General features: G+C 27.2%; 2 protein-coding genes across 3 annotated transcripts in view; both read right to left on the minus strand.

Annotated features, from left to right (window-relative positions):
* Positions 1 to 1,328: 1,328 nt before the first annotated feature.
* Positions 1,329 to 5,728, minus strand: LOC108573644 (UPF0047 protein YjbQ). Of its 2 annotated transcripts, XM_017936119.1 has the most exons (4): positions 5,580 to 5,728; positions 5,130 to 5,300; positions 4,462 to 4,598; positions 1,329 to 1,655 (listed from the first exon to the last, which is right to left on the minus strand). In XM_017936119.1, exons 1-4 carry the CDS (start codon positions 5,599 to 5,601, stop codon positions 1,440 to 1,442), a joined length of 546 nt encoding a protein of 181 aa, XP_017791608.1. In that variant the 5' UTR covers positions 5,602 to 5,728; the 3' UTR covers positions 1,329 to 1,439. The 2 variants fall into 2 exon arrangements, with proteins under 2 accessions (XP_017791608.1, XP_017791609.1); XM_017936120.1 differs by lacking the exon at positions 5,130 to 5,300.
* Positions 5,729 to 6,723: 995 nt separating this feature from the next.
* Positions 6,724 to 9,353, minus strand: part of LOC108573613 (geranylgeranyl transferase type-2 subunit alpha) — a 2,991-nt gene continuing 361 nt past the window's right edge. The window contains exons 3-8 of the mRNA XM_017936077.1: positions 9,162 to 9,272; positions 8,890 to 9,008; positions 8,383 to 8,570; positions 8,108 to 8,299; positions 7,249 to 7,800; positions 6,724 to 7,166 (exon numbers count right to left, since the gene is read on the minus strand). Of these exons, the coding sequence (XP_017791566.1) occupies positions 6,724 to 7,166; positions 7,249 to 7,800; positions 8,108 to 8,299; positions 8,383 to 8,570; positions 8,890 to 9,008; positions 9,162 to 9,272 (1,605 nt within the window). The remainder of the gene's footprint in view (positions 7,167 to 7,248; positions 7,801 to 8,107; positions 8,300 to 8,382; positions 8,571 to 8,889; positions 9,009 to 9,161; positions 9,273 to 9,353) is intronic.

Raw genomic sequence — 9,353 nt, forward strand, 5'->3', positions numbered from 1 at the left:
GAATTATGTAAGTTACTGAAGATAATATTAATTTTTATAAATTTGAATATCATAACCATTTTCATTATGTTTATAAGTTTTACATATTTAAGAACTTGTTTTGTTGAGCACATTCAAAAAATTAGAATCGAATTTACAGATGAATTTCAAATTTTGAATATTATATAGTGAAATATATCCAATTTGATCCATAAGTTTTTTATGAATGAAAGAAATTTATAATTTGCTAAAATTGTATTATAATTTTTGATAATGTTATATGTTTGAGTTGTTAATATTTTAGCTATATGAATTGGATATTTCACATTAAAGCATTTTCATTAGTTATAATGGACGATCATTTATGCTATATATGAGAAAGATTAACAACTAACATCGACTGTTTGCTTAACAGTACATTACATATGTCAACAAGCTCCCATGATAAGGTTTGGTTAATTTAATAACATTGTAAGTAATTTTTATTACAACTCTTTGCAGTGCTAGATCCCTAGATGACACTTCATGTTTCAGTTAGATTAATTAAGATTTCTAGGATACTTTTTCATTAGTAAATACTTAACAGTACAATGAGTCTAAATCATTATTTGCATAATTTTATGATTTTTTAACTGTCCTACTTTCATACTGATTCGCCCATATGTTGATACTATTATTGTAACTTATGTAGATACCTCTAGCAGAAATATATTAGCACAGCAAAGAAGTGTTTATTGTAATCTATATACACCCCCAAATGCATTGGAAACGTCATTAAAAATGCCTACCCTATGATAAGCAGTGAGTTAGAAAGTTATATCATTGTTGAGATGTTTTTACATACTGTAAAAAATGATGCAAGATCTCAGCTGAGCAAGTATTAATGCCATTTTTCTTATTCATCATTTTCTTTTTTTATAAAAGGATTACTTAAATAAAGCTATGTAATTAAATTCGGAATATTGGACGCATTATATCGGAATGCATTACATTAATTTTAACTAAGAGCAATGAAAAAGAGTGCTGGATACTTTTATTGATTTGTTTATATATTTTTGACTCCACATAATATTCAATTGCCTTGGCAGTTTGTAAGTGCTGAACAACATTATATTTAATGAATCACACTTTTGGACAGCTACTGTTAACTTACTTTGAAGGAATGCCTCTATATAATCTGGATAAAATCATCAAATATAAGTAAGCTGAAGTATGTTAGTGAATATTGTCACTAAATTTTATGATTTTACATGTTATATAGTAATAAAAAAAAGGTTAAATTTATAATAACAATTAGATATAAAAAATATAATATTTATGAATATCTTTGAAGTATCCATACCCTCTTTTCTAAATTATACTCTTAGAATTTGACTAAAGTTAAGCAGCTGCTAGCTTGAATCACTGGATGTAGATATGCGCAGCTGACGTTTGCTACGCCTTTGGGGGTGAGAGTGGTCCTAGCTGCTAGTAGAAGCAATAGGACTAACAGGGCTCAGAGGACTACGTGCAGAATCCCTGAGACAACCGGTCAATGTAATAGCTACTTTACGACATCCAGCATCATTACGGTGTTCGCACAACCAAATTCCTTGCCATGTACCCAAAGTCAACTTGCCATCAGTAATAGGAATACTCAATGAAGAGCCCAGAAAACATGCCTTTATATGTGCTGGCTATAAATAATACAATTAATTAAATTGTTGTAATTATTTCATTTTAATAAAAATACTTTATTTAAAATAGAAAATTGTATTTAGCATTGCTTTTATCTATATGTAATTCTATTGTTATTTTCATTGATATACAAGCATATAAATAGGGACTTAGTTAGAAGGTACTAAAAGTGAGTAGCGTGGAGTGAAACATGTGAGAATATAAACATGGAATTAAATAGTATAAGGAAATAAATTTAGGTAGGAGACAAGTAGTAAGTGAGACAGAATAGAATTATGAGAACAATTAGAGAGGCAGGGAAACGAAATAGGTAAAGCAAAAGAAAATAGAAAAGTAAGGTTAGGATGGACAGGTAAAGTTAGGGAATAGTATATGTAATATAAGTACAATAGCAGGGGTAGGAAAAAGAATAAACATTAGAGGTAAGTAGGAGAGATAGGAATTAAGGAAATGATGATAAGAAGAACCACAATTGACAGGAAGGAAGGATAGGAGAAAGAGGAAGCGGAAAAGGAAAACATAATAGAAGACAAAATGGACAGCACACTGAAAAATGGGAAGAGGAAAAGGGGAAGGCCTTCATTAGAGGAGAGTAAGATTAAAGAGAACTCTTGCAATAGAAAAATTTCTAAGCTGTGGAGAACCAACACAAAAAGGAGGAAAAGAGAGAAGTGGCAAAAAAAAAAGAAAAAAAAGAAAAGGGAAGGGGAAAAAACAGAAGGAAAGAGAACAGTGAAGATTACAATAAGCACAATGAAAAATATAAAGAGAGAGATAACATAAGAAAGAGAAAAGTTAGAGAGATAGAGAGATAAAGAAATAAATAAATGAGTTATACCATAGAATAAAAATTATAGAAGATAGATGGAAAAGAAAAGAAGAAGAACTATATAGAAAGATAGAGTAAATATTACAAAAGAAGAATATGAGAAGAGAAAAAGAGCATGAAAAGAAGATAAAAGAATTAACGTTGCAAGTTCTAGAGAAGATAGAAGAAAGATTAAAAAAGAAAAAAGAGAAGGCACAGGGCCAAAGGAGGAGATACAGGATATATGGGGAGAGGTGAGAAAGATACCAATTAGGTAAGAATCAGCAACTAATAGCACAGGAGAGGTGTGGAAATACAGAAAGGTGAAACAGACACTAGGAAAAACAAGAAGGAAGGAAATGCGATCCACGCAGAGACAAATTCGGAACGTTGGAGCACTTAGTAAGGGATTGTAGGGAAGTAGAAGATGTAGTGAGTGAAAGAAAGATGAGAGGATAGAAGATTGGCTTAGACAGTTGAAAAGGAAAAGGAAGGAGAAAATGGAAAGTAGTGCAATAGAGTAATAAGAAAGAGATAGAAAACAGTAGATCAATGAGTAGAATAATAAAAGAAATAAGTTAGGAGAATAAAGGAAAAAGGAATGAGAGAATGAGGCACATAAATGGATTAAGTTAACTTTGTACAGTTAAGATAAATGTAAACTAAGTTCGAATTTCTTAGCTGTGATTGGCTGAAATAAATAATATAAGTACATACATACAAACATATAAATGCACAAGAAATGAATGTGTAAGAAAACAAATAGGTATATATAATGCACAGCACAATTTAATTTTAAAAACTATTAAGTCATCTCTTAAGTAATGTCTCTTCTTACTTTAGATTTGATAAAATCCTATACAATGTTTATGCAATGCAACAATATGAAGTCTTTGGATATGCTTTTGAAAGAACATTGCTTCTTTAATCTAAATCAAGCATTAAAAATATTTAAATATAATGTTAAATGTATTTAAATCATATTTCTTAACTTTAGAAAAAATTTCAAAATGTGTAGTAATGATATTTGTTTGCAGCATTGTATGCTGTAGGAGTTTTAAGAAGGCAATATAGTTGCAAATGCTATCAAAAATATTTTTGAGGTTTGTGGACAAGTGTTAAATGTAAAACAATATCAAAGGTGGTCCTCAAAATTCTAGAACAATAATTTTGAATTAAATAATGAGACAAAGTCTAACTGTTCACAACAATTTGATGATGATGCTTTAAAGTGTCTAACTGAAGGAGGACCACATTTTATGATATAAGAAGAATTTTCACTAACAGTTTTGCTTATAAGCATTGGAAAGCATTGAAAAAATGTTAAAATTAGGAAACTAGCATTGTATATAACAAACAGTATTCAATGTGCAAAAGTTTGAAACCAGCAATAGGATCCCTTATGTCTTAGCAAAATTGTAACTAAGAAAAAAATTAATTCTTCCTCTCTGAAGATCAACTATCACAAAGTCAGCAATCAATATCTACAACAAAACTTGATTTTCATTCGAAAAAAGCTATACTGTATGTTTAGTAGAGTATATATTTACTTCTAAAACAAAGGGAGACAATTATAGTTTACAATATAGAATTATGGAAATGACATGCAGACTTGATAAAGAAAGGACCATATTGGTAAAATGTAAAGTTATTCTTTTTTATCACAATAATGTTTGATCACACACACTAAAAACAATGCTAGGAGAACAATTTAATTATTATATTCTTGGGACTATTTTACTGCTTATATTTATGAAAGGACAAAAAGTTCAATAACAGACCAGTTCAATATTGAATGTTTTTTAATTTAAAAACAAAGAACTTTTTTACAAAGGAATTGAAAAGCTGCTTAAAAGATAGAAGATGTTTCTCACAAACAATGGTAAGTATGTTGCTGATTGAAAGTAAAAGTAAATATTATTTTCCTCTTGCAACTGAGTATCTAAACCAACATTACTCATGAAATGACGTAATATGTAAGAATTTTATAAACATACCATATCATCTGGTCCTTCACAATTGTGTCTGTAGTCCAAACCTTCAGGAATTAATTTATTAAGCATCATTTCTACATCATCTCTAACATCTGGATCCCAATTTTCATTTAATGCTAAACTTGCCGATGTGTGAAGAACTAAAAATTAATAAGAAATGATTGTTTATATTAAAAACATGTTTATAATTTTTCTAGTAATTATATATATACATATACTTTATTACTTATCTCCTTAACATAATAAATATATTTGAATTACCAAGCATATTAATACAATTAAGGAAATTTCATATCTGTATTAAATTTTTCTGGGTTTTAAATAGAATGTACTGTTTTATTAAAGTCAATAATAATATTTGATATTAATATATGCATCTTTTTCCTAATCTTTATCCCCATCTTATCATCTTTATACGTACCATTAAGGGTCATCAGTACAATGCAGTATCATGGACTTGTATTTGTTATTTCTAATTAGCTTTAGAATATATTTTAATTTTCTATAGAATAATAATTTAAATTAGTAGTTTTGATAGATTACATATATCAAAATTTAACCTGACTTAAAAAATAATATAGCTTGTGTGTGTTCATTCAAAAATTCAAATAGCATTCATTTGAAACATTATACTACAATGTAATCATTTTTTATTAAAGAAACTCGCTTACTTTGTATATGACAAAGTCCAACAGAAAATTCACAGAGTTCGGGAATTCCTTTTAGGATTTCCTCGGTAACGTGATGAATACCTCGACGCTGTGGTCTTAGGTTAATTTTTGTTTGAAACCAAGCAGAGCCGATTTGAATCCCTCTATTTGACGAGGTCATGATATGATACACTGTAGAGATTACACACTTAACTAGACTTTGAATGAAATTTTCCGTAAAGCGAAGATACGGTAAAATCTACTTGAAGCCAAAAATCACGAGAACACGGTCCACTCCATTGGATATAGTATGTGTCTACTATCTTTACCGCTTGCCGGCTACAAGATGTATGGATTTAACCACATCTTTTAAGATTGTCTAATTGCATCGGCTATATTTCGTATTCATAAAAAGGTTATGAGAAATAATGATTCAACGTGCACATACGTATCACGTTTACATACGCTCACCTTCACCTACACGGAATATCATAAGTATCAGGTACGCATACTAATAATGTAAGAACAAGTTGATAAAATTATTTGAAAATAAGTCATCGTATCACTAAAAGATTTAAATCTTCTAATAGAACGTTTCCTTAGTAGAATTTTAACAGTGACGAGCCATATTGTTCGCTACATCAATGTCAGAGAATAAATAAATCGAATGGTAATCCAAACAATAATATAAGTGCGTTCAGTAATAGTACGCTTTTTGCTAGAACCATTTTATTCTCTATTGATTGGCCTTCACATAAGCGGCAAATTGAAAATTATAAATGTCAATTAAAAATATGTTTGGTAATAATAATGGTACATATGCAATAATAATTGTTAATGTAATAAAAATTATTATTAAATTGATATAATAAATAAATATATAAAAAAAAGTATTTTTATGGGGCTAATAATTACTGTTGTAGCTATTGTTATTTTAATTTTCGTTATTTATCATTATCCTATTGTATGCATCTGGTAAATAACTATACGGAAATGTATTTGAAAAATAAAATAAAAATTAATGACATAATTAAAACAAACAAGATTCGTCAATTGTTGTTTTGAAGTTAAAAAAAAAATGACAGTTTTATTTAATTATATACATTTTTCTTTCCATTTTTAAGGACTGTATTATTTTGGCCAAAGAAACTGATATTTTTGTTTAAATTGGAAATTTATCGTATTATTTGTTTAATTTATCAAAACTTTAGTTTAAAATAAATGTTTCTAATTAACGTGTAATTTCATTTAATATAAATGCGATATTGAAGTGTCTTCTTATTTTGTGCAGCAAAGTACTTCAAAATAATTATAGAACATTTTTTTTCTACAATAATTACTTCTACATATCATGTAGTAACAATAATTAAGGCATTTAAGCAGAATATCCTGCATAACGTGATATTTGTTATAGTGATATTTGTGATAATATTTTTATATTCTACTAAAAAAAATAATGTAAAGAATTCTTCAAATTTCAAAGCTATACACAAACTCAAAAGAAATAAGTAATAAATAATTTAAGTATTTTTATTCTTTTTATAATAAAATTTTGAATTTTATTTGTTTATGTATCTGCAACAATATGTTATCATCAATATATGTATTATAAAAATTACTCTATATATAATTGTAAATCTGTATTGCTTTGTATAATAGCAGCTTGTAATCCTTTAGTATTACAAACAGGATTTTCTCTTAAATCTAGTAACTTCAATTTATGTCTTATCAATAATTGTAATATTTCCTCAACATTATTCAATTTATTATTCCTTAGTGATAAAATTTCAAGGTTTTGTAATGTGGGAAATTTTTCCAAACTGTCCAATTCATTGCTTGAAAGTGATAATTTTTTACAATTTTGTAGAAAAGATAATTGGTGTAAAGAATTTGATAAGAAGTTTGCACCAAGATTTATTTCCTCAAAGAAATTGAGATGTTCATTATTACTAAGTGTAGTTAAGTTTAATCCTGAAAGATCAATTTCAGACTTTACATCCTGATCTCCTTCAATGTCCCATAATTCAGACAATTTATATTCAATGACATATTTACTTCCTGAAAAAAATATTTGATAAATTTTTAGACCGTTTTTAAAATAAGAATATTAGAAATAAAAGTTATAATCATAGAGTATAACGAAAATTAAAGCAAAAAATAAGAACATGCAAGTTCGTTAAAATATCTTCATAAAATTTTATAAAATCAATTTTTCTCATTAAAAGAATAGCAGTAAGATGGGCCCATTTATTATTAGGTTCCATTTCTACAAGTTGTTTATAACTCGATAATTGTTCCAATAATTGATCTTCATTATAGCAGGATTTATATTTTCTTTTTCTATATATCCATTTCTGATTAAAATGAAGTAAAGGATAAAATGTTCCTTCTATTCCTATGTGAATATTTTTTATTTCAGGTAACTGTTTTTTAAATATCCCAAACCATAACTTTGAAAATTTTGTTTCTTGCCAAGACTTCCATTGAACATTTTCATTTTCAGTATTTATTTGTAAGTATATTGACTCAGTTGATACATTTTTATTAGCTAAAAGAATTACATTAGTATCCTTTACTAAGGCTTGAGACAGGGTAGAAGAACTTTCATGAGCATCCAATAACCATCTTTGATAGAACCAGGCACTAGAATCACTAGGATCTGTGAATGTGGCATTCATTACCAATTCTAATTCTAAAATAAAAACAAGAATTTGGATATTATTTATTACAAAATAATTTAAAAAGAAATGTTATATACAATTCTGACCAAAATTATAAGTTCACTTCATTTTTGGCTCGTTTATTGTCGTAGTTAGAACTATTGTTTTTTTTTCTTTTGCAAAATTATTTTTCCATATTTCGTATTTTTACATAATTCTGCAAAAGAAAAAGAAACAATAGTTCTAATTACGACAATAAACGAACCAAAAATGAAGTAAACTTATAATATTATTAGCTATTAATACTTATAAGCTATTAATGTCCAATAAAAATGTTACCATTTTTTTTCTTTTCATCAATATCCCTTTGATCAGAATTACGAAACATTTTTGACAATAGTCGACTCCTGTAATGCCAGGAAGAATAATTAGAGAAATTATTTAGAATTTTTGAAGTAGCAAATTGAAATTCTTCTTCAGGAGAAACTCCTGCTTTTTGTACAACAAATTCTCTATAATTCCAACAATGAACTGAAATAAAACAAAAATAACATTTGTATTTTATTACTCTAGCTATAATGAAAGTAAAACAATCTATAATATTATTAACTCACAATTTCTTTCATCCAAATTTAAACACTTAGAACATAACATTAGTTCTCTCTTCCAGTCACAATCTTCTAGATGATTCATAATCCACATTCGTTGGTACCATACCCAGTATGACTTAGGATTTTTTTGTAAACAATATTCAGTAAATGTTAATTCATTTTGGTAAAATTTTTTCGAAATTTTTTCATCCCTGTTTTATCAAATGTTATATCATATTGAATCTTGCATAAATTTAAAGTGTAAGTATATTCACAATATGTAAATTTAATTTTGATTACTTTGTATTAGAAATTTTTTGAACTGGACTTTATGTTACTAATACATAAATATTTATATCACTATTATTATTAATAACAAATGTTACACAATTATATTACATTGATACAATATTAAATTAGAATTATTGAAGGGAGTAAGAAATATGTTTACTATTGTTTAAGATCGAAAAATTTAAATTATTATTATTAGTTCGAGGTAAACAGTAAAAATGATTACTATTTTATAATTACCAATCATTGTTTATAAATGCTTCTCTACGAACATTCCATAATGTGTAAATGTCTGGATTTTGTAGTAACATGCGTCCACTAACCGTCATCAGTTCATCATCATAAATATTACTTCTTCTCTATAACACATAAAATAACAAAATTATAATTGGAGATATCTTTTATCTGGTTAATATCCTTCTTCCTATTTCATTTTTATAATGCAATCATTTTTTTCCATTTACTCCTTACTCAACACACACACATACAAAATAATATTGAAGTGAAATTACTTTTTCAAACACAATACTCATGCCAGCTCTATAACGTGCAAGTTTTTCAGCACATTCTTTATTTTTTAATGCTTCTTGTTCTGCAGTTGTTCTAACCTTTACTCTACCGTGCTGAAAAATAATATTTTCGTTTGTAACATAAAATGTAATTATATTAAATGTAAAATGATAAAATAAAATTATATAAAGTAA

The sequence above is a fragment of the Habropoda laboriosa genome, unplaced genomic scaffold (assembly GCF_001263275.1).
Source record: "Habropoda laboriosa isolate 0110345459 unplaced genomic scaffold, ASM126327v1 scaffold128, whole genome shotgun sequence".
NCBI classification, from domain to species: domain Eukaryota; kingdom Metazoa; phylum Arthropoda; class Insecta; order Hymenoptera; family Apidae; genus Habropoda; species Habropoda laboriosa.